The sequence below is a fragment of the Gobius niger genome (assembly GCF_951799975.1).
Source record: "Gobius niger genome assembly, chromosome: 17".
Classification (NCBI taxonomy): Eukaryota; Metazoa; Chordata; class Actinopteri; order Gobiiformes; family Gobiidae; genus Gobius; species Gobius niger.
The window spans coordinates 9,963,593-9,989,749 of NC_136868.1; the positions used below are offsets into that span (position 1 = coordinate 9,963,593).

Here is a 26,157-nt window from a genome sequence, read left to right on the forward strand (position 1 = left end):
ATAAGGCATTTTGAAGCTATATTTCCATATCACCACAAAAACAGAAACGTTTCCTGGTAACGGAGAGTCTTTATACTGGGTCAGGACTGGCCACACTACCGTGAAATAAATGATGTGTGTGTCCCGTTTCTATGTAACTACCATCATTAAAATGTTATTAAACTCTACCAGGCCATTTCCATCTTTATTCTTCAGGAGTCAATGAGTAAATCTATCAAACTAAATTAATGTAGCTGTTAGTTAATGAGGAGCTGGCATTGAATCAAAGGAAACAAACTGATCACTCTCTGGAAAGGTTTAAAGTGGACTTTGTCGTCGGGAAAACTGACCCATCCGTCACTGTCACTCAGAGCCGCAGGAGCAATCTGTCAGGAGGATCTCCAGAGTCAAGTTCAAGGTCAGGAAGGAGGTATTAGGAGGTTTTCAGCCAGTTTGACATGTTTTAGCTTTTGTTTTTTTACTTCATTCCTAGTTAAGCAGATATTTTGTGAAATGATGCAAGCGAATCACTAAGCTATGACATAATTGAAATTTCTTCTTGCATTTGAACATGTGTTTTGATACAGTATCCATCTACTGATATATGACCTTAACAAACCACACCAATCCGCTTGATGTTGACAGTGCCCTGAGGTAGTTTAAGTTAACAGGATATAAGCCTTGGAGCTGTACTGTGTGACTTCTTCACATTTCTTCATGTTTGTGCATCGTGTTTGCAGCAGCAGCAGCGCCTGGAGCCAAAGGACAGGTATTTCCTGAGAGAGGAGTGTACTGCTGTATGCGCTTGGAAAATCTTATTTGCTACAATCAAAAAGAGGCACCAGATAAAAGTTGAGAGAGAGGCAGTGTTATGCACCAGCACTCTTTTTTTGCACAGAATGATCCAGTGGTAAGAGATTGTAGCTAGATTTCTGCAACACTTTGGCACTTTGAGGAAAACAATGCAGTCTTGCCCACAATGTAACTTGCACGGAAAAAAATAAATAAATGAAAAAGCCTTTTAGCCTGTCTCTGTTTATATGCAACAATTCCCTATGGGCACCGCATCCGAAATCAAATATTTTCTTAGCCAATAGTTTTCTTATTAGTATCCAAATATATCACTATAGTTCCTGAAAATGAAAGCACACAGCACTAAGCTGCACCTCAATCTTGTAATGATTCATTTGCTATTTTGTAAATCCGGAATGACAAGATATTATTATAATTCATCCTCCTATTTTTGTTTTTTGGAATTACATTGTAAAACAGTATGTGACTCTGAATGCAGACATTCATTACAGAGAAATAACTAATTCTACTTTATAGAAAAGGCTTTGGACTTTAAACAGTACTAAGTAACTTGTTTACCTTAATAAATACTTTTCGTAGTCCCTCTGGGGGTAATACAAGTGTTAATGGGGTGATTGGGAGGGTCTTTCATCTCCCCCGGTGTCTCTGGCCAGAAAACCAGAATTGCAACTTCGCTGCCTAGGGGTCGGAGGCCTAAAGCACACTAATAGAATCACGAAGAAGAAGCTAACAGGCTAACGGGCAAAGCAAACCGCGGGCTAACATTATTTACAGCCAAGTTTGAGTGAAAAAAATTATCTTCATTGTGTAATTAGATGAACAATATCCCTCTCTGCCTTTGTCTTTTCTGTCAGTGTAGTATTCACTCTCACGGACAATTAATGAGAAAAAACGCAACATGCTACGACACCTGCAGTGGGGCTTGTGGCCAAAAAAATAATGCAAAAATATAATGCAAAGTTTTAATCCCTACTTTTGGTGAAAATGATGGATCAGTAAATTAGTTACAGCTGCGCAGATGCAGAATGGATGCTCACTATTTTTAATAGTATACAACAAATGAATATAAACATCATTATTGTTTGGCTAATGAAAATCTATTTATGGGAATAGTTTATGGGAAAATGCATATTGTGTTCAACTGAATACCTAAATGATTGAATTTAGATTGCATTTTTCTTTCAAACTTTTGTAAGATCTGATTTTTGTTTTAAATATTACTAGTAGTTTTAGCTGCTAGCACCATACTCAGCTGTTTAGCAGCTCAGTCTGAACATGTGCACTTTCTTTATTGCTATCGGTAATAACTCTGTGCTTTTGTATGGCTATGTATGGATGTGTTGGTACTGGATACTTGAAGTTCTCCTGCGGGGGATTAATAAAGTATTTATCATCCATCCATCTGCTCTGCTGTAACAAGTCTTTGCTTCTCTCTACTCTTATCTTGGTTAGTGCTGACAAACCAAATTCAAGAATACACAACAATAATTAGCATCTATAGATAATAGTGGACTTTCCCCATCCTCGAGCCTTTTACTGAACATAAATAACAAAGACAGAAGTAGTGCACAGGACGGGGGGGAGGGGCTGCTGTTCAAAGTTGTGCAGAAATAAGCAAAACAAATGCAAATGCAGTGTGAGATGATCATGTGTGATTATGAAAGAACACATGACTTTGCGAGCAACAAGAAAACAAACTGGATGTTCTTAAAAGAGGACGAGATTTGATTTAGAGGCAATTTGTCTCACGGCGATCTTCCCGGACCCGCTCCGACAAAAGCCTCCATTCAGAGTGAGAATAGACTTACCCTATTTTGGAAAAAGGACGCGTGAAAATGTGCTGTTGTTGCTGATATTGATATCAAGCTTATTTCTTCTGAGCTTGGGTTATGTAAATAAACTTTCTCCATTTTGGGCATCCCCACGGGCCTGAAAACAGAGAGGGAATCGGTTAAAACAAGCTGTAAGGGACTGACGACCCCGGCGATCCGAACTGTCGAGGAAAAGGCGTTTCTAATTGACAGATGGCCAATGGCGGAAGCAATTATGAGAATAGTGTTTATGACATTATAAATAAACATAGGCCCACAGGCAGACCACTACGCAAAGTAACGACTACATCACTTGGCCACAGACTCCTTTACATATGGCTGCTGCATATTTAGTCTTTACCAAGGTCTTCAACCCGACTGAGCTTGACCTACTTTTTTGCATGCACAGCCTACAAAAATGCAACTGAGAAGTGCAAAAGCTCAATTTTAGCCTTGTTTTTTTGTGTTTAGTGGCTTATCTTGCAATAATATCATCCCAACATTCAGAAGACATTTGCGTTGGTTTTCTAGAGGGGGCACAAATCCACACTCGTTGGCCAATTTGTCTAAGCGGGTTTGATTCTTCATTTGTGGAGTTTTAACAGCGCCTTTGCATACTCCACCCTCATGCCGACTCCACTCACAACACTTTGCATGGCTGCCCTTCGGGCCGTGCCACCATCTCTACGACTTCCTATTTTTACGCTCATATCTGAACAGTACATCACCCACACGGGGGCCATTTGCAGGCGCTGGCGGTGATGAAAATGTGTTAAAGTTGCTTTTCATTGTGCAAGCGGGGTTTCAAATGCTACTGGTGCTCCTCAAAATGGCAATTTGAATGCAATTAGCAAAAATGAGGACTCCTTTCAAATGTGCACTCATGAACTTGACATTCATTTTTTTCAAAGGCAATATTTGTCCAAAGAATTTCAATTTAGTAATTCGGCTTTTCAACTCTAAAATGTATTGTGCATCACTTTAGGAAAAATGGCAATAAAAGTTGAACTACAGGATCCACGCTGTGCACAGAGCTGTCAGGGTGGAGCTGACAGCATTAAGTCCCCTGATTAGACGTGGCATGACATGGGTTTGGTTCGATGAATACCACAGATCTTGTTAATGCTTTAGGTATGCCATCACCTCATTGGCTCATCAGGTGTGGCCAAATAAAAAGTAAACAGAGCCCAGAGTCATGTTTTAAAGACAATTGATAAATAGAGCCCTTACTGTTCGTGGAAGTCCAGCATCGGAGGTTCAAACCGTATCGGTCGACAGTTCCCACGATGCGGGGATGTGCTGCGGGACAGAAACAGGTACGTCAGGAGGAAGAGAAAGCTCGGGAAACTCGCCCCCATGTTGGACCCGCTCATCGGAAAGAGCAACTAACGCGGCGTCCTCAACTTTCTCTTTCTCTTATAAGTGTCGATGACAACCATGGACCACTCCCTTCCATGGAACGCCATTTCCATATGTAAAATCTGCCCAGGTGTCCATCGCGGAGGCAAAGGGAACACGAAACAGCGAGCGGACTCTGTCTGCGTGAAGTGCTCTCGCGGCAAAGCGGCGCACAAGTGAGCATCGGCTGCACCCGCCTCACCGCACGGCGACACAACCCGCCAAACCTGTTCAGCAACAGGTGGAACGCAACAATAGGCTGTCCCGAGGAGGAGTGAGTCTTAGCACAGACGCAGTGTAATGAGATCATGCAAATCTTATGGAAAAAGTTCATCAAAGGACAAAAAAGTGCGGCACAGGACAGAGTGACTATTTATTCACTTCACTTTTAAATTGTGTGCACATCTATATAACTTCCTTTGTAATGTTGCGCCAAGATAACAACTACAGCAATTTAGAGACTAGGAATCCAAAGCCCCGTGCCAGTCCCAAGCTTGAATAAAAAGGGGATCATTCAAAAGATCCATAAAAATATGCAAAGGTCCCCAAGCTAGTAAGGATATGATGGAGAAAGGTAAAAATGAAAAAGAAAACTGTTATTATAACTGGGACAGCAGCCAGCGCAACATTCAATATGCAAATTACCAGTCAATCAATCATAAAGAGCTTCTACTCAGTGGTGTTGTTAAAAGTGTTATGGTCATAGAAAACATTAATTCTGAACAGAGCCAAACCTAAAAGTGTGATGATAAAAAAGCAATAAAAAGAAAATCACTCTATATTCACAAGTGGTGATATGTCATTGATAATAAAACAAATATTTAGTAAAAAATAATGAATAAATATGGGAGAATCCACTCAAGTGAATAACAGTGTAAATGTAGAGCAAAGTCATCTTGGTCTTTGCCATGAAGTAAAGCAGCCAATAGCCCCGTGGACACTCATCTATCACACTGAAAATAATGATTCCAACTTTCCCCCGGAGTCAACTGTTGAGCTCAGATCTATTTCACCTATTTACTACAGAGTCTGCATGTTCCGGGCACACAATGGCCACAGCCGCCGCTCCATTGGCTGAGCGCAGAGCAGACGGGGATAGATTTCTCCCCCGAGAGGCACTACACTGTCTAACCCCGCCACACGCCTCTGCCACCTCGCTGCATCTCAATATGACAACTACGGGCCACATTCTTTGGGGATTAAAGATGTACTTGGCCAAGCATAAGTTCAGAGTGAGATGTGAAAATGGGGGGTGCTTTAATAATGGGAAGGTCAGTACAGGGCCAATGGTAGAATACTTTGAGAGCAAATGCATGCTTCATGTTTTTCTAATTACTTGGCTTGATTGGTAATGCCTGTGTTATTAATTATAGTTTCAGGCCACTGAAAAGGCAATTTTACAGAGAAGAATTAGGAGGGGGCTGAATTTTATGTTAAAAGATAAGTGACAATAACTCCATATTTAAATACTGCTGGGACTTAAGTCATGATCCTTAAGTATAGTATGAATGCACAGCAGTTCAAATGTGTTATAACCATGTCCTGGTGAAATAGGTCGCTCAGATAAACTTTGAGGGATTTCATTTGAGACACAGAGTAAAATAACAAACTAATAGTTTTAATGGCATACCAAGTGGTTAGTGGTTTATCTGCAAACTGTAAAAGCGTTTGGGGAACCACACAGGAGGCGACATCATGTGGGAAGGAAATATGGTTTCCATTCAAACCATATTTTCAATTTAGTTTGAATGGAAAACCTGCAATGGGGTCGCGACTAAAAGAGGTTGAGAGCCACATCTGTATACAGTGTGTAGTGTGCGACTACAACACCGGGCTGGGTGCCATTAAATGATATCCATAGGGCTTCAATAGTAAATACTGGTATTCTGAGACAGTGCTATAGAAAGTCACTTGGCAGTTCTAGGCCAAGCACAGATAACATCAAACAACCGTTTCAACTATGTTATTATCATGAAGAATTGGTTTTATTGTTATATAAATACTGTATTACTGGTTTTATTTCAATGAAGCATTTATTTGTTTGCTTTTCCTTTTGCAGTGCTTTAAAACTGCTTTGTTTTAAAATGTGTTAACAACTTTAATCTTATATTGTTCAAAGCAATACTTTTATGTTTAATCCATGAACATTGTAATTATGTTTTATGATTCTAGATAATGATTCACGCAGTGCAGGTATAAAATACTATCATTCTGGTAGTAAATAGTAAAGCAGATCTAGTTATCAAAGCACCAACACGTCTCCACCTCTCTACATTTTTACATCGATACACTATCCTTTGTTCCTTTGTCTTCTAAACCCGTTTAGACTTTGGCACATTAGTAGAGCAGCAACACTGCAAATCTGTGCCGTCTTAGCTCGGTTAGCGCTCAGGAGCTAATGCTTTGGGCTTGTAATTGGAGTAGGTGAAGATCATACTGCTTCTTGGCCTCTCCCGCAGCATATGTCCAGTGTCAGGCTGAGCATAACATGGGACACCACGCCAGCAGCCAATAAAATGTGTTCAAATCCCCCTTAGATTTAACCAGCGTGTTAAACCTCTCTAAACAAAATTGTACTTTTTACTTGAGCCAGATTTGAGGAAAAGGATGTGCGCTGCAAGATTAATAGTAATAAAATCAAAATCACTGTTTGAATCAAAACTAGTTCAAAGCAAACTAAACCCTTGTTCTCATGTGAGGGTTTTCTGTTTACAAAGCCATGCTGACCCTTGTATCAGTTTAGCAGTTTATATTTCGGTCTATCCGTAATTTGTGATTCTCTTAAAGTTGTGTGCGAAGCAAAACATGAAAAAACATTTTAAATATAGCCTTCCCATAATATGAAAGCAAAAAGAGCAGGGAGTGGTCTTGGTATGTCTGTGCAAGATAACCCTTTAAGGACAAGTGAGAGCATACATTAGACATGCTATGCTGCGAGCACAAAAACAAGTGAGAAGAAACAGAAATGCCAGAAACAAGGTCCAGCTCGGTGTTCAATAGGGGCAGGCAACTAGTCCTGATTCGATTTGAAGATGTTACTTTTAAAGCCAAGCACTTTCTGAGTTGTTACTTGTGGGTAAACATTGAGAAGCACAGCACAAAGCGTTATTACTTGCATTCTTGCGTGTTTTCTGTGACGCAGACCAACGATATTACAGACAGAATAATTGAGAACAAAAGCCTGAAGCGCTAAAGCAATTCAAGGTAACTTCTCCAACTTGCAGCCTCACGTGGAGTAACGTTATTGCTAGAAAAACCAAGATGATGTAATCTCCAGCTGAGTACACCTAGCTCAGTGCTGTACTAAAAGCTGCAGGTGAAGCCTATTATAAAGAACAGTTCAGACACTATATTGTGAGTAATTTTGACGTGGCGACCGCTACAGACTTTTTACAGCTCCTCAGACAGGAGTGTGCCAAGACGTCAACAGGTTTCTTGACAACTCTCTGTCGCTGAAGAGGTGAAAGGAGCGTTTGACGTGAAACAGCGTTCTAGGCTCAGAAGGTTAGGAATGCCGGGGAAGAAATGCTGGTAGTGTGTTTTTTATCTGATGAACTGCTGCCGTTTTCACAATGTTCTGTCATCGGCATCAGAGAAAAGTTGGAGCTTTGGGGAAATACTTGATTTTTGTACTTGTCGTCTAGCTTTTTATTTTTTGCCTACTTTTTCCAGACCTGTCAACCTGCCTCAGTCTGAAATACGGGGATTCCCGGAAAGAGCTGCAACTAAAGTTTCATATTTACAGTGAATTTGGAGACTGAACCAGGAAATAAATTCTGTCAAAACAATAATTCCAGATTTGACCAAGACCAAAGAATGTCCCAACCAGGACTAAAAGCAGGACGTCATATTACCTTATGGTATTAGCCAAAGAGCCACAACAGAAGAACTTTCAAGCATGTGGCTTTAAAACCGTAACTAGGCAGTAGAACAAAGGAGAGAAGAGAAGCAGTGCCATCTAAATGTATACAATTTCCCTACAGAATAACAACATTCCTTCACCATAATGATGGTGTACCAAAAGCCAAAATAAAAAGCTGCTTTGTTTGGAGTAGAAGTTGATGTGTGATGCAAAACCCACCTTTGTTGATGAAATAAACTAAAATCAATGTCGGAGTCCGCCTGTGAAGAAACAGGAGGCCAGTTAGAAAATGCTGTGGGTAAAGTAAGTCATGGCGTGTTAACAGTCAAAGTAATTACCTGTAATAGACTCCCTTCACCAAAATGTAGAACTTCTAAGATTGTATCTGATTGTATGAAAGCTGTGGAGACAAAAAAAAGAGGTTTCAGTGCCATTGTCGCGATTGCATCTGCTACAGCACAAAAAATCCACAAAACAGTTTGTCCCTTTGCAGACGACCATTTCCCCCATATTGCGATAATTGCAATATTTTAATTGCTAAATAATACTAAACGTATTTACATCATAGCCTCGTTTTGGTCCTGGTTAAGCAAAACATGCCTCAAACTGAACTTCAGAAACGTTTTGTTATTATTTAACTAAAGCAAAGTCGTCACCAACTGTCAGACGCTGGACCTCAGTGATTTTGTGATGTAACATTGTGGCTTCAAACAGTATGAATAAAGCAACCTCTAATATTACAGTAACTTCTTCAGGATACGGAAAAGTAGTAAGACCTATATAGAGAGTTGAGACTTTCAAAAATATCCTTTCAAATATTAAATCAAATGTGGTCAAATCAGGTGAGATAATACACTCATCTACCACAAATTAAAATGCCTGTAAATCATCACAATAGATGAGATCAGAGGTTTTAAACATTTTCAGACCAAGTTCTACACAGGCTTTGAACAAGATCAAATCAGGACTAAACCAGGTCTAAAAAGTGCCTAATATATAAGTACATTGGAGTAAAAATAATGTCTAAACCAGAAAAAACACTAGAACAGAAATGAGAAACGCTGTATTAGATTATAAATTACTGATTGAACAGTATTGCTAGTATTCAGTGTTCTCTATGACATCAGCAAAGATAAGGGCACGTTGAACTTTAATCTTAAGTACTTCCTCTGCAGACAAGTACAACACGACAAGTGGACACCGTAATCAGAATGCTTAGAGATGCTGTATATTAGACACAGCAGACTGCATTCAATCCTCTATATAGAAAATGACTGACGTTGCTCTACTGTGTGTGGACAAACGTCATGCTCTGCAACATTAACTTCCTTCTAAACAGAACTAAATATATAATTACTTTTGCTTTCACTAAAGACGGACGCCTTCACTTTACACCAGCCACAGAAAGCCCCTTATTAATGTTCTGAGCCCCACAGTTTGTAAAACAACTCCACCGTTAAACCAACAATTACCCTGGACGTGCAGAGACAAATTAAACGCTGCAGTGAATTATCCAGTGCCTGTGAGAATAGACGTGTGACTGAGAGCGGCTGTAATCCCCAGATATACATGATCCTCTTCAATGTGGCATCCCTGAACTCGAACTGAACCCAGGTTGATGTCTTCCAGGGCTGCACTCACACCGGCCCTTGGTTCAAGAAGGAAATAAATGCTCTGCAGATGAAGTTTATGTCCAGCATGTTTTCACACTTAACATAGACAACACCCTCATTATCTCGCAATGCAATGTCAAACAGGACAGAAAAGCACCAAAGTATAGAACATTCCCTGTTTATTTTTATTTAAAAGGAACAGGCCACCCTTTTTTCCATACTGAGATATGTTCTTGCCTGAGCTTAAACGAGTTTACACGTACCTGCCTGGTCTGTCTTGCCCTCAGTCACGCAAAACGACCAAAGATGTTGTTAGCATACCACGCTCTTCCACGGGCGCACACAAAGACCAGACAGGTATGTATCAACTCATCTAAGCTCAGGTAAGAACATATCACAGCATAGAAGAACTGTGCGCCCTGAGTCACGCAAAAAGACCAAAGATGTTGTTGTATGTGAAAACGCTGGCCTGTTCCTTTAAGAGTCCTGCACTGCTGATATACAACTTGGACGTTTTGCTGATGAAAGAGTAAAAGTATCAACAAACTAGTTAAGGAAAGCAACTGCTGGCCATTTGAATGATCTTAATAAAAGGAAGACTCTGTTGGTTAAGTAGACGTGGGCGATCTGCCTGCCAAAAATACAGAAGGAGGAACTTTTAACTTCGCACAGATTCAGAGAGACTTCTTGTAAATTGCTGACCGGTTATTAGTTTGGTGGACAATTTAGCCCAATCGAAGGGCTGCAATTGCCAAATCACAAAGACTCCAATCACGTAGGTCATTTGAAAACAGTAAAATATCTTTCTTAAGCAGCTGATATTCAAGTTGCTTTATATAATATGTACTTTGAACCACAAAAGCACACAGAGCACTGCATTTAGTTTTTTTCCCCTGTCTTTCTTTCCTAAATCTCTCAATGTGCTGATGCAGTGTTAGGTACCAATTGGTTCTATGAAGCCTATCTAAGGTTGATAAGAGCCTGGGACGAGCTGTACCACCTGAGCACGAATGTAAACAACGTCAAGACACGGGGACACGTTTTCACAGTTGGCAAGAGCTCATCGTGGCAATGGCAGTGAAGGACAGCTGCCTCCTAACCAACTAAACTAAAGGCTGCCGGCTGATCGCGGTGACCTGGCACGATCAATTTCCCGGTCTGTCGTGGATAAACAACACGTTCCTGTCACTTTGCCCATTTTTGGCCAATCAAAACCAGGCGCAGGACTCGGTGGGAAGAAGAAAAAAAAACAGCCACGTTTACATCAAGCCGTTTGGTTTAGACTTTTATGAAGAAGCTGACTGCAACGAGTCACTTTTTGATTCCTGGTTGTGACTACTTTTCATTCCTGAGTGTTGAAATCATACAGTAAACTCATGCAAACTCATGCTACTAGCTGTCATGAAGCTAATGAGTAAGATTACACATGTGGGAAGTTGTCAGAAGACGGACTTTAAAAGAAATAGTAGATAAAATGACAACAAGCTATATAGATTGGGATGAGATAAAGCTAACTAACGGTATGTGTTTAAAAATCAACAACCAGGCGTAACGGTTACCTGATTTATTTTGATGAGCTATTGCTAACAACAGTGAAAATAAACACATTTAAAGGCGTTTCTAGTGATGGTGATGTTAGCAAGAAGCTTAAAAGTAGCCCGTTAAAGGGAAGGCTAGCCCCGAGCCACACTTCACCGACCACAAATGTCTACGGAAGTTAGCTCTCGGGCTAACGTAGAAAGCTAAGTTTACAAACCTTGCTGATTTGCCCGCGTCGCGTGAATAAAAGCAATAAATAATATCCGCAGCAAAGCGATAAATGATGTTCTCGTTGTTGTTTGTGAATGGCGAAAGCAGCGGGCTCTCTCTTCGCTCGCCATTTCTGCAGATACTCCTCAGTTACGATAAGCGCGGAGCGAGTGTTGAGGACATGCCCGTGTAAACCTCCGCGTAAACCTCTGCTGCCTCTGTCAATCATAGGGGAAAAAACTCCTCCACCGCCGACTACAGCAGCGAGAGAGAAGCTACTGCTGCAGGAAACCACACAGGGCCACTTCCGCCGCACGCACACGCGCAGCACACAACGCCCCCTGCTGGCAGAGGGGGGGGATCTGCGCACAGGTACAGGTAGTTTATTCATTCATAAATGGAGGATGAAGATACAGCTGGTAGTGTGAATAAGAAATAAAAACAACTTTAAAGAAAGAAGAAAAAAAAAACAGAAAACTGAGTGCATTTTCTCCAGATCCAGATCCAGATCTAAAAGCTTCTGGACTGGAGTTGACCGCCTATAGGTCAGTGTAACGCCTCATTTGAAAGCTAAGACCAACAAAACTGATCTAAACAGAAAAAAATCTGGTTAGATCAGTTTCTTTGCATTGTTGTCGTGTTGCCACTGTGTTGTTGCTCTTTTGTTGCTTACATGTGGCTTTTTTTTATTGTGTTTTCTTCACATTTTTGCCACTTTTTTGTTGAGTTTGTGTCACTTTTTAGTTGAGTTTTTGCTACTTTTTTGTTGACTTTTTGACACTTTTTTTGTTGAGTTTTTGCTACTTTTTTGTTGAGTTTTTGACACTTTTTTCCACTTTTTTATTGAGTTTTTGTCACTTTTTTTGTTGAGTTTTTTGACACTTTTTTATTGAGTTTTTGACACTTTTTTTGTTGAGTTTTTTGACACTTTTTTATTGAGTTTTTGACACTTTTTTGTTGAGGTTTTGACACTTTTTTCCACTTTTTTATTGAGTTTTTGTCACTGTTTTTTTGAGTTTTTTGACACTTTTTTGTCACTTTTTTTGTTGAGGTTTTGACATTTTTTGTTGAGATTTGTCACTTTTTTTAATCAGTTTTTGACACTTTTTTAGTTGCACTTTGATCACTTTTTTGTTAGTTTTTTTGTTAGCTTTTTTGTCACTTTTTGTTGCATTTTCAACCTCATTTTCATCTCGTTTTTGTCGTTATTTTTACACTTTTTTCCAATAAGCTTTTAGATTTGGGTAATGCCAAACTGGAGAAAATGTGCTCAGTTAAGGTGGAGGTTAAGAGAGTTAAACAAGTGCATTTTCTCAAACACCCAAATCTAAAAGCCTCTGGACTGGAGAGCAACAGTGTAACACCTCATTTGAAAGCTAAGGCCTACTAAACTTCTTTATCGCTGCATTTTTGTCGCTTTTTTTTTCTCCTCATGTTTTTGTCATCTTTTGTCACTCTTTTAATGCCTTTTCATAGTTTTTTGTTTTATTGTCACATTTTTGTTGCTTTTCGTTTCTATTGTGAAAGAAGATTTTAGATTTGGGTAAAGCCAAACTGAACAAAATGTGCTCGGTTCAGGTGGGGGGTTAAGAGGTTAACTATATCAACAGCCTACAATTAAAGATGTCTTACAATTGGCCCTATAGCGAACCAGATTTTTTTTTAATCACAAACAATGCAAGAGCAAGGGTTCATAAGCACATTTCACAACTTGCAGGGTCACTTTCACAGAAATACACAAACAGAAAATACTTTATAATTACGTTTTTCCCACAAATTTCTGACTTTACAATATACGAAACGGGAACAAAACAAATTTCATTCTAATACTAGAAGAAGAAGAAAATCAGGTATAGTGCCTTTAACCACCTATAGCCTATTTCATTGCTATAAGGGTGTGATGGTTCGGTTACTGTTACTTCCTGTTTGTGTTATTTCCTTCCTGTAACTGAACACAGCACAGACAGTATGAAACAGTCACAATATATAAAGGTCAATACTTTATTAAAATGTATTTGTTTTTAGAATTTTTGTATGAATAATTTGAAAAAACAACACCAAAATGGTCTGTTTGCTGCTGACATTACAGGACATTACTTAGATGCATGAGTAAAAAAAAAAAGGAGAGTCAAATGGAAAACTATTTGAATAGAATATCCATTTGTTTGCATTGGAAAATACAGCTCAAGCTCAAATGGTTTAAATTTGAAATGAAACAACACAAGTCACAAAGTAGTGTTTAAGATTAAGGTTAATGTGCAATAAGGTTAATGTCTTCGTATTTATCTTATTTATTTTAGTCTGTCCTTTTAGTTTTGTTCTCTGCCACAAGAAGAGTTGCATCATGCATTTGGCCAAAACGCGCAGGACGTACTAGGGATGGTGTGATGCAAAGTCGTGTGTCCCGTATGAAAAGGAAACCAGAGTAATCGTGAATGTTTAACTAAACTAATCCCATAAAGCCTAAACTTACTGATAAGCTCAGATAACATGTGAGCTGGGAACCTATAGAAAAAGTGATATCGACAAGTCTAGTCTTGTTTAGAAAGCGGGTTGACGATCAATATGGACTCACTGTTTGTACAAGAATAAATTGTTGTGTTGATAATGCCTTCGTACTTTGAGCATGAAATTTTCAAACGCGATAATATAAACACACACACTTTTAATGTCTTTTGGTGGTGAAGGTGGAGCCATTTTCAGGGGTTTAAAATGTGTTTGACAAGTTTTAATGTCTTTAAAAATATGACTGATTTAGATGGATAATGTCAGTTGCAAGTTCATCAGTTGCATAATTATCATTTTATTTTAGTGAAGCAGCAATTTTAATGAAGAAATGTTGGGCAGAAAAGTTATTTTTATTTGAATGTTTAAAGGAATAAGCCACCGTTTTTACATACTGAGATATGTTCTTACCTTAGCTTTGACGAGTTCGTTAGGACCTGTCTGTCCACTATAGCTCCAAAACAGGTGAGAGAAGCTACCAAGCTCTTCCACGTTTTCCCTATTTAAATATGGTTACGTGAAGTGTTACACTACAAAGTATAATTACACAAAATTAAACAATGTGGATTTTCTAAGCGGATAAAAGGGGGAACTATATTGTAAGGCGTAATAATACCAGGAGTAGTTCGAAATCCGCGCAGTAATCTTCACTTTACTGTGCGGATGCCAAACGTGGAAGAGCTTGGTAGCTTCTATCTTGACCAGTTTTGGAGCTAAAGTGGAGAGGGGGAGAGGCTAAATGCTAACGCCGCCTGCGCTGTGTTTACGTGACTGAAGGCACGGGTGAAGATCAGACAGGTCCTAAAGAACTCGTCAAAGCTAAGGTAAGAACATATCTCAGTATGTAAAAACGGTGGCCTATTCCTTTAAGCTGCTGACAGGAAGTGACATACAGATGGCATCTCTGGATTCACCCATATATGGTCATGTTTGAAAACAGTTAAGGAGGAAAACAATTTGGAGAAAAATCGAAACTTTCTCTAATTGCTCAAAAACTACTTTAACAAATGCTGAATTATGAATATAGTTTTCTACTAAATAAAGACACAAATACATGGAGAGGAGCAAAGTGGTACAAAAATAAATACATAAATAATGGAGAATGCTAACATGATGCTTCAAGTTAGCATCGTGCTAATGCTAACGCTCGCTATGACTGCGGTTTTTTTCACAACATGGATGTTTATGTGAATGAACATATGGACTCGATTAAGACTTGAATTTATTTATATGTGATAAACACATTTTTATTTTGCCAGAAAATGGTTAAAAAGAGTGAAAAATTGTGTTTCCCAAAAGATTCTTTTTTCCCCCTCTGCGAGGACACGCCCCCTTCTATGACGCGATGCCGTCTGTAAAAGTTCCATAGTAGTTTGACTCATTTTCCATTGACTTAATATGGTCAGCACAGCAACAGTTTAAAGTTGTTTACCTTCTTCTATGCCACTTCCTGTCGGTGTCCAATAAGGAAGTGAAACTATAAACACCACAAAAATTGGCCAAACAAAAGAAAGCTGGGTACAGTCTTTAGCAAAATGTTGAATATAAACGTGTTAACAATGTTTTAGCAAAAATTGTGTCTAATGTGTCATATGCACTTTAAGGCCACAAAGTACAACACTGTTATGGTGAACAGAAAGAGACGTTTTTTTCTTTGTTTATATAAAAATGTATTTGTATGCATCAAAATAAACAGTTTTATTCTGCAGACAGGGTTTTGTCAAATATTTTTAAAAAAATGCCTTTCTCCAAGGCTTTTGTGAAAGAGACTATAGGCCTACAGAGTTTTAAAATGTCCGAATGTGTAGAATGAGCTCAGACCTGTTCACCACAACTGCCTCTAAAATCCTGCACTGCCACTAAAAAAGTTGTTACTTCGGGTCCGAATTGCCGTCATGCACGAGCTTAATATAGAAGGTGCAGTTACACGTATGACCTGAGGTGGCAGTAGTGAGTATAAAATGGCCAACTTGCATCTAGCCCCTTTAAAAACAAAAAAAAAACAAATCTCTGGCTTGGGCCCCAAAAAACACCTTCACCTCATGAAAAACACACAAAGAAATAACTTTAATCACTAGTATGTTGCTATTTCCTATACTACAAAGTAAAAAAGTACTGTACCACACACTGTGACTGACATCCTTTATACAAACTTTAGAACAGTGTTTTGCTTTTTCAGCAATAGTTTTTTCAAGGCAAACCCTGACAATTGAAGGTCTCTCTCTTCTGATCTCATAAGTCTGAGGCCGTTTTACGATTGACTGGCAGTTCTTTTCAGGTCAATGTGACAGTGTTAATGAGTTTCGGCGCTGAGGTATGTCTACTGCTAACTCAGGCCGGTGGAGCGTTGGATGATTGAGCTGTGCTGCAGGATCCTGACAGCTGTGAGGCGCAGCACGTGACACGGTTTTACAAAGCAGCGCTGCTCAAGAGATAATTTACTGCTGCCTGGAATGTCCTCCTACAAGTTTTTTTAAGGAACCTGCAAGGCCAAGGTCAAGTGAAAAGGCATATGCAAATTAGGACGCAGACTGTGAACAACAAAATGTCATTCTGTTCAAAACTGGATCAAATATTGTAAACATAAAATTGCAATAGGCCAATTGTTGCAACTAGATCACTAAACCTTTGGACAGTAGTGCAGTATTGTATTTTGTATTGTATTGCATACTTTATTGTCCCCGTAAGGAAATTTGTTCTCTGCAAATGGTTCCCAACCTGTTTGTCCAACGTACCCCTTGAAAGCATTCATTTATACTCCGAATCCACCCAAACTCGAGGATTCTGCCCAAAATTTGAACAAAGTGAGCTACTAGACATAGATAATTCAGTATCTGGTAAAGTGTTGAAGCTAAAATATGCTAAAAGTCAAAGCTTTCACTGAAAAAAAAACCTTAACAGTAACTTCTAAGTGCTTAAAACACTGCTGTAGTTGACCGTTGTTTGTAGGTGGAAGTTCAGCTTCCTTGGCAATCTGGTGAATGAAGCAGTTCAAGTTTATGCTGTGATCGATGGATATTGTGTCGTGCTGAGAGAATTTGAGGAACTGCATATGAGGAACTACACAATCAATAGGTATAGTATTACTCTATCAGTCAATCATCTTCACACACATACAATTACTGTGTGTATGTAAACAGAATGCAATGTTTGTGTTCATAAATTCTTCAGACACAAGTCGGGCCGGTTCTCACTATCTATCACAATCTATGATCAAAGCCATTGTATAAGTTCACAAAGATATCAGGTTACATGACTCGCAGCAAAAAAAAACACAACTACAGTATTTCAATTAACTCCACTGAGCACCTGCTCTGGCTTTGTTAAAGATCTAGGTCACATCCCTGCTTTAAAAACGCGGCGAGAAATTCAGACGACTGTCAAATCGCAAACACAAAGGAACAGACTGTAAAGAATCATCGAACAATATGTACATAAAGGTTATTACATGATCAGGTTCGTCAAGAAGAGAAGGAGGGGCGGAACGAACTTGTACTAAAGCACATAAAATCACACTTTAAAACCAAATGAAATCACAAAAACATATAGAATCATTAAACACATTAAAGCACATAAATAAAACATAGAGTGCAGAGGAAATAAGTTGACATGCAGCGTTTTCCTGGTGTACAGTACGTGTCCTGTAATAAACAAGCTTTTGAAATAACCTTTTTAAATTCAAAGATAGTTTATTGCGTTTTCTCAAAATGAGGTTTTCCTTACTCTCTTGCAACAACATCTGGACTAAAGTGGCACCGAAAGCCTCTGAACTTCCCACTCATGTACTGTACTTATAATATTTTGTGTTTTTTCCCCAGAGGGATTTGTCAACATCTAATTGTACCCTTATTTGTTGCATTTTGAATCCCAGAAAACAAGGGGAAAAATATATATATTTTTTTTATTTATAACAGATTTTCACACTCTTTATCTTATTCAAAAACTGTAGAATGATATCTGTAATCCCCACTGAAAAAAATCTGAAAATAGAATAGCCTTTACACTAGCAAGGACCACGCCACAACAAAGTGCAACTACGATTTTATTCACAGGGTTAGAGTGAGGAGTGAAACTGGGTGAGATGAACCCAGCTCTTCGGGACACCCCCTTCTAAGCAGTAGAATCATTGCTGGAATGGAACAGACATGAAGAGAGGGAGGGCGGGGTCGAAAGTTTCATACAAACTGGCTTGGTATATAATGGCTGGTGAGTACTTAGAGGCGTGGTTAGGTGAGAGCAAGAGTGGTTGGTGTGCAAAGCGTGATAGGTTGAGGCGTGGTCCTGCTCCCGAACCTGGACAATAAATACTGACTCCATTTCTGGCCATGTTGCTTCTAATTTGCTACTTGAAGTTGCGTTTATGACAGAATTAGGGCTGTAAACCTGATACCTGAGATAATGCTGTTGCTGAGGTAAACATGTTCACATCAAGTTTAAAGGGGCTAGATGCAAGTTGGCCATTTTATACTCACTACTGCCACCTTAGGTCATACGTGTAACTGCACCTTCTATATCAAGCTCATGCATGACGGCAATTCCGACCCGAAGTGACACCTTTTTGAGTGACAGTGCAGGATTTTAGAGGCAGTTGTGGTGAACAGGTCTGGGTTCATTCTACACCTTAGGACATTGTTGGAACATTTAGGGGGAGGAAATTAGATAATTTTACCATTTTTAAACTCTGTATTGTCCCTTTAACTTATGAAAATTGTAATGTTGATTTATTCACAATTATATTTCACTCTTTGTAAAATACTGTGTTGTTTTTGTTTTGTTTCTAGAAAGCAGCCTTAGCCCCATCAGCACCTGTTCCCAACCAGGCCCATATAAAGATCTTTATGCATGCCCACTAAAGTTGTATTGCTTATTTCTGTGTTATCTGTTTATGCTGCACGTCTGCACTGACAAAAATTGTGAACCTGTTCTCAAACAATGGAAATAAAAACTAATATGATTCTGATATATTGTGTTTATGCCCTAAAGATGCAGCCAAAAAAAAAACCTACGATCCTAACTGGGTTTTGGATGTTTTGCCCAGTAAAGATAACCTGGCTAACGCCATGCTGCTGTGTGCGCTCGAATTATTGCGAACTGCACAACAGCCTGGGGACCATGGCCGAAATCTCCGGTGGATTTGGGACCAATCACAGAGCGAGGAGGGACGGCAAGACGATGACACGCTATTCGATATATGGAAGCTTGTAGTTTATTTACGGATAATAAAAAAAAAGTTTATTTACGGATCCAACGTGACAGCAGCAGACACGAGGGTATTTTTTGATCAAGCTTTAGACCTTGTTCTAAATAATTTAGCTCAAAAGTTTACAGCGGGTACGTCATACGTCATCTCATACGATGATACGATTGGCCATGGCTACGTGCAGACGCATGAGACTTCTTTTTTTTTTTTTTTCGTATCGCCCAATAAACGAGTATGGACGATCGTAAACCACACCTCTCCTACGAGAAAATGAATTGGTGGTCCCCAGACTAAATATCACTTGTGATTTTAGTCTGGTGTTAGCCAGGCTACAGTAAAGACTTGAACAATGACGACTTGAGTGATAAATGACAACAACACAGCGTTACTACTAACCTCAAATCCACTTTGAACTCGTTTCTTGGAGAAATTTCAATTGGTTTCCTGTAGAGGGCAGAAATGTACAGGAGGTAAAGAAGTGACAAGACATTGACTAGAACAGAATGCAAGGACAAAACAGTATTTAGTTTGCAGAGGAACAGCACAGCATTACATTGGTATTGTTTTAAATCTTTAAAAAACTGAGGTTGGACAAATGCTAAATATTATTAAATAAATCCTTACTTATTTACCATTTGCTTCAAGTATAATTGTGTGGTCATCATCCCAATCAGTTCCTGGTCAGTCACAGTCAAAAGCACATAATAATAATAATAATGACAAGGACTTGAGCTTGATTTTGACTCTTCAGGTGAATTGTCCTGATGGAGGTCATTCAGAGGTTATGAAAGGCAATCACTGTGAGAAGAGCAAGGCGTAGTTTGTAAATCAGGGGTCTCCAACTTTTTTTAATCTAATTTTAGGAAACAAAAATACCAGAGATCTACTTATTAGGCTTCATTTAAATATTGACACATTGGTGAAGATATTTCAACATCAAGAAAATGAATTTATTTTCACTTTAGAAACAAATGTCTTCAGATTCTGTTCAAAATGTTCAAATGTTCATAATGTCTCCTGGTTGGAGATCCATTTTCAAGACTCTTCTTCATGACGCAACAGTGGCTCAGATGGAAGAGCAGGTTCGGGCATGGACGAAGAAGAGTTTTCAAGTTGTCAGCCGTACTGGGTTGCTTACAGGGCTGGACCTTTTCACCTTATTAACTTAAGTATTTGGGTTAACTATATACGTATTTGTATCTCTTTTCGGTTTACTTGGGACGTGGAGTTGAAAAGACTTCACAAAAAATGAATATACCAATTAAAATGAAACTTTCCCCATATTAATATTAATAATAATAATAATAATAATAATAATGCATTGGTTTTATATAGCGCTTTTCTGGACACTCAAAGACGCTTTACATTGCTCCATTCGTTCACTCCATACTCGGTGGTGTTAAGCTACTATTGTAGCCACAGCTGCCCTGGGGTAGATTGACGGAAGCGAGGCAACTAGTCTGTGCCTTCAGCCCCTCTGACCACCACCAACCACTCAATCAAGCACTACATTCGCTAGGCTTCCTGTTGTTACCAAACGGTCTCCCATCCAAGTCCTGCCAGGCCCTTCCCTGCTTAGCTTCCAAGGTCTGACGGGATTGGGCACAATATATTATAATAAATATTTACAAGGTCTCTCTTCCGCTCCAGTCAAACTACAGAATTACTATAAGAACATACAAATATTTTTGCAGGTGTAAATACAACAATAAGAATGACTGCATTTACTTCATCTGCAATGGGGCTTGACTCCAAATACATGGGTTGTGATTTACTTACAAGAACTGGCATAATACTTGATACATAATACTAACCAAATACTTTACTGAGAGCAACTGTTTTATGTTTTAGTATACTCATATTTATTTCAAAATATAAATATAAACATAAATATTTATTTACGTCCATGCCTCAAAATCACATGCATTTTTCCTTTGTCCGCTGCACCACTTGATGTTGATATGGCAACCCGGTCTAAGTGTCTGGCACGGGATTAATCGAGTCTTTCTAGATAAAACAAGGGACATGCAATCATCTTCAGATCATGCGAACAGGCCCAGTCATCAGCAGGAGAGGAGGCTGAGGGCTCTTGAGCAGCGACTGCAGCTGGAAGAGAGACACCCTTTGAATCCGCATTGCACACTTTGAGGCACGGCCGGCATGTTCATTCACTCAAGCACACGTTCATGGATTCACGGTGTTTCACAATGAAGTAGGAGATGGAAGATGTTACTGCTGATGCTATGTCAAAAAGAAATACAGCCACACTGCGATACATTTCAGGTTACATGCTGCTACTGTATGTCACGAAAAGCAGCAGAAATATTAAAAACTAACAACAAACTTGTCAGAGATACCAAACACGCTCCTATTGTTCAGCCGTACACAGGCAAAGATAGTACGTTATCAAAATAACGCATTTAGGATGTGGAGAATGGTCCTCCAGGTTCTTCCTCTGACAGGTTGAAGGATGGGATAAGTGCAGGGGGCACGTTTCATTATGTAAGAAAATAAAATTGCCTTTACCCTAAAAAATCTAAAGAGATATTCCTATATGAGTATTCAAAAATCGAACTATTACCTATAAAGCTTTCTCTCTGTGTGTTTCACTCACACAACTTCAGATTTGTTTTTAACCAATTAAAGGTCATTTCAAAATTGCAATGGGGGATGCCCAGGTCAAAAAAATATATACTTATGTATGTTAAAATTTAATATAATAAACACATTTTTAATATCCAATTAACTTTTAGTGTGTTACTTTGGAACAACTTATTTTGTATTTAATCTATTTAAGTTGAATTTAAATACCAAAAAAATTAAATTTACTATGCTTTTTCATGCTAAAGTGGACCTATTTTACGCATACTTAATCTATTTATAGCATATAGGATTTTATGTATCAAATTATGCATCTTAGAGAAGAGCATATTTTTTAGTACATATTTTCTACATATTTTTAATATATTCAACAATGTATTCTTGGATATAACTTAAACACTTGCATTTAAAGTGGCTAGATGCGAGTTGGCCATTTTATACTCACTACTGCCACCGCAGGTCATATCCGTTACTGCACCTTCTATATTAAACCTGAACTTTTTGAGTGACAGTGCATGATTTTAGAGGCAGTTGTGGTGAACAGGTCTGGCCTCATTCTACACCTTAGGACATTGCTGGAAAATACATAATTTTAACATTTTTAAACTCCGTCTAGTCCCTTTAAATGTGTTATAAATAATCTATTGGTGTACAATAATTCTACTGTATATACAATACTTAAGCACATCAATTTGCATGAATAATTAAACATGACTTTATATGATGAATTAAAGTGTCCGCTTTATAAAACAGACAAACAACAACACAAACTTCATGTTAGCCTCTATCTATTGTGGGTTAAAGTGGGTGAATGTGGTGATAATGCCATTAATTGCATCTGTTGTGTCCACACACTCTATTTTCTGATCTGCAGTTTCTAATTGTGGACTCTCCAAAGCCAAGTCAATCCTTTAAGGCAGGTATAAATGGAAGGTTTTAAAAAGTATATATAACATCATAAATACACAAATAATGCAGAGAAAATAACGCAAATTCTAGCTATGTTTTATATCGGAGCAAATAATGTCCAGTGTTCTTTTGAAGTGGTCCAATACAGAATGGGGCTTTAGGGCTCAGGTTTCTCAGGTCTAAGCTGGGATTAGCAGAGCAGCCCTGGACACGGCCAAAGGATTTCTCTTTTAACCTTATGCTTCTGGGCGATGCTCAGGGGATGGAGCAGGGCTCAGCGAGGGCCAGAGAAACTAAACATAGCCAACTACAGTGTTACTATGTACAAATAAACCACCGTGTGATGCTGTATCACACAGGGCAGCCCAGGTACTACACACAGAGGGACAATCTCAACTTCACTGTAGGTAAATAAATATAACATTTATGAGGAAATGTCTCCAAACAAGCAGACCTTTAGGATAAGCTGATAAGTTGTCCAGAACCTAGACATTTTAGAGCTCAATTCTCAACTATAATTTTCCAGTGGCACCTCAGTAGCAAAGTGTTTCCCTGGGCCACTCCGGGTCAGGATACGCCCCTGGGCCCTGACACATGCAACCAGCGCGAAAGCTCTGAAGAGTTTGGGACTAGTCTACCTTGCACTGTAGTCGCTATAACCATGCGAAAGGAAACAAAAACAGAGGCACACCTTAGAATAGTCTTCAAAATTACCACCACCGAGTATGGAGTGAACGAATAGTGCAATGTAAAGCGTCTTGTGTGTGAGTGTGGGCCTACAATGGCAAATTTAAGACTTAGAAAGGCTGCGTACATTGGTGTATGAAAGAGAGTCCTTGATGTAAAGTGCTTTGGGAAAAAACACTATACAAGTTAAGACCATTTACCATAAAAAAAAAACAAAAAAACATTAGAACAAGAACTTAACAAGAACTTAAAGGGACACTGCGTAACATTTTGAACTATACTGTTGCCATCAGTACAGAACATGCTCCTAATGTAGCCTGGCTAACGCCAGACTAAAATCACAAGTGATATTGAGTCTGGGGACCACCAATTCATTTTCTCATAGGAGAGGTGTGGTTTACGATCGTCCAGAGTTGTTTATTGGGCGCTACGAATGTCTCTCATGCGTCTGCACGTAGCCACAGCCAATCGTATCATCGTATGAGATGACGTATGACGTACCCACTGTAAACTTTTGAGCTAAATTATTTAGAACACGGTCTAAAGCTTGATCGAAAAATACCATCGCGTCCGCTGCTGTCATGTTGGATCCGTAAATAAACATTTTCTTTTTTATCCGTAAATAAACTACAAGCTTCTGTATATCGAACAGCTCATCATCATCTTGCCGTCCCTCCTCGTTCTGCGATTGGTTCCCAAATCCATGCGAAAATTTCGGACATGGTCCCCAGGCTGCTGTGCAGTTCGAAATGATTCGAGCGCACACGGCAGTCTGGCGTTAGCCAGGTTACTCCTAATGACCATCTCGACACAGAAAATGCTATTACTGCAGTGGGTAAAGAGCTGGAGACGTACCCACTCCTGGTAAAGTTACAGTCATGTCGAGAGCTGAGCCGCTCACTGCAAAAGCACATGTTTGTCTGTAAATTTATGAGGTTCTTTTTAATGATGACATTAACTCTCATAAAATAAATGCTTGAATTTTCTATTGTATTTATTGGGTACAATTGTACATGGTGTGGCTTAAAAAACAAAACAAAAACATACAAGTTATTTTTTTTTTCTTTTATCATTCTTTTCTGCACTCTAGGCATGACATAACTGATTAAGATAAAGGATTAGAAGTGTTTTAAAATGGTTAAAAGAACAACATAGTCCTTAATGTAATGTAAATGTGTTACAACCGACTCGCCTGTTTATTTTGGTAAGTTAAAGTTCAGGAATGTGATGTCATATCGCTAAGCATTATGGGATTAGCAGCAATTGTAAACTAATGGAGATTTTAAAAGTTAAAGTACTGGAGCTATCGTTCACATTAAAACACTTGGACACCACAGTGTGTTGATGTAAGGGAGTTGTTCCACAGCTGTTTTTTCTCCACTTTTTACACTTTTTGTTTTTAGCTAATGTTAGTCAACGGAAATTATGCCAACAGCTGCAAAGATGGCGGATCTCCATGGTAACTGTGGAATTTTCCGAATTGTATTAGCATGCTAGCATGAAAATAGAAGCAGGAAAATGCACCACACTTTCTCTGAGAAGCTGTATATTAATATTTTGTAAGTCTCATGACCTTATTAGCTCATTTAAAACCATAAAATAGTGTGCGCAAAAAAGTTACCGGTGAGCCAACTTTCTTACATCAAACATTATTTTATTTGCTTATAAAATCTGCTAGTGAAGACTTTCAGACTTGAAATTTGCTGTGTGTGAAAGAAAGGCCACAGTCTGATATAATCATTTTACATGTATCTGGTCTCTAAGTGGATGAAATAGTGCTGCAACAAATAAAACATATTTCTAGTTTTATTCAACATAACATTGGCCCACGTGTCTGCCTGCTGAGGCCCACGCTTGCACATGACATCCGCATACATGTGTTAACGCTTTCATCATGTGTCATTCACCTCTAACGCAGAAGTAGGGCCTGATCTGACTTGTATGTTACATTTCTGTGTGATGTCCATGTGGTAGAAGAGCAGCAAGTGCACGAGGCTCCTCCCCCCGCGCTCGGACTGTCCCGCAGAGACTCTTCATCTGCCCCATCAGCCGCTATGGTCCGCTGTCCGGGCTAATAATGCTCCTCTGCTCGGTGGAAATAAGGACAAATGCCGTAATTTGGACACCGTGACGCTTTTGTTTGGAATATGGAGATAGACGGCTGTAGCCTGATGGAAACGGCGTGTTTGAGAGACTTGACAAACTCACCGTGAGAAGGCAGATCAGGTGAGCATCCTCTACTACTTTCTTTTATTACAATCACCTTTGGTTTCATGTGATCTATGACCTACTGTTTTATACATCACAGTATTAAGAATGATCCATTAAAAAAAACATTCTGGGTAGACAAAGTGCAGCAGATTGGATAACTGTGGTGGCCTAAAGTTTTTGTTTATCTTGTTATACACACACACAAAAAGAAAATCTAAAACGTTTTAAAGTTGAATCAGTCTGACACATCTGTTTTAGATTGTCTCTGTATGTTTATTCAATGAATGGATCAGACAAAGAGTGATCAAACTGAACAATAAACTTATTTAAGCTTCCTGTTGAGAGCAGTCTATAAAAGGCTATAAAAGTGCATAGTAAAAAGATAAAGGCAGCACCTCATGGAAGACACTGAAGACCGGCACAAATCTCAAGCCTCTTAGCGGGGGTTTTGACCCTGAGAACCACAGAACAGATAATCTGCAGCAATAATAATAATTGCACACTTTTAAGCACCGTCCAAGGAACTGATCTCAGTGGTTGGTACAGATTTACAGCATAATATGATGGTTTAGTAATATACAGATAATTGCCTTCTGAGTTAATCACTGTTTTTTTTTTTTCAAGGCAGGATTTACTTAGTGGGTGCAAACTGAAATCTGCTATTTTGTGGACATGCTGCACTTAATTTACCATCTGATGTTGCCCGTATTAAGAGTATCAGGCCCCCAAATGTAAATAAGGCAATGCTGTGTGAGTAAAAAAATGCATAAATGAGCTGCTGATCCACTTTTGCTCATGTGCTACTCGCTTTGCACATGA

The 26,157-nt window shown here is 39.0% G+C and overlaps 1 protein-coding gene across 2 annotated transcripts in view; it reads right to left on the minus strand.

The window, feature by feature from the left end:
- Positions 1-11,513, minus strand: part of tmem131 (transmembrane protein 131) — a 35,098-nt gene extending 23,585 nt beyond the window's left edge. The window contains exons 1-5 of one of the 2 annotated variants that reach the window (XM_079574843.1): positions 11,233-11,513; positions 8,202-8,263; positions 8,083-8,123; positions 3,834-3,902; positions 2,601-2,721 (exon numbers count right to left, since the gene is read on the minus strand). In XM_079574843.1, the coding sequence (XP_079430969.1) occupies positions 2,601-2,721; positions 3,834-3,902; positions 8,083-8,123; positions 8,202-8,263; positions 11,233-11,356 (417 nt within the window). In that variant the 5' untranslated portion in view covers positions 11,357-11,513. The remainder of the gene's footprint in view (positions 1-2,600; positions 2,722-3,833; positions 3,903-8,082; positions 8,124-8,201; positions 8,264-11,232) is intronic. The other variant, XM_079574842.1, reaches the window with a different exon arrangement.
- Positions 11,514-26,157: the final 14,644 nt, after the last annotated feature.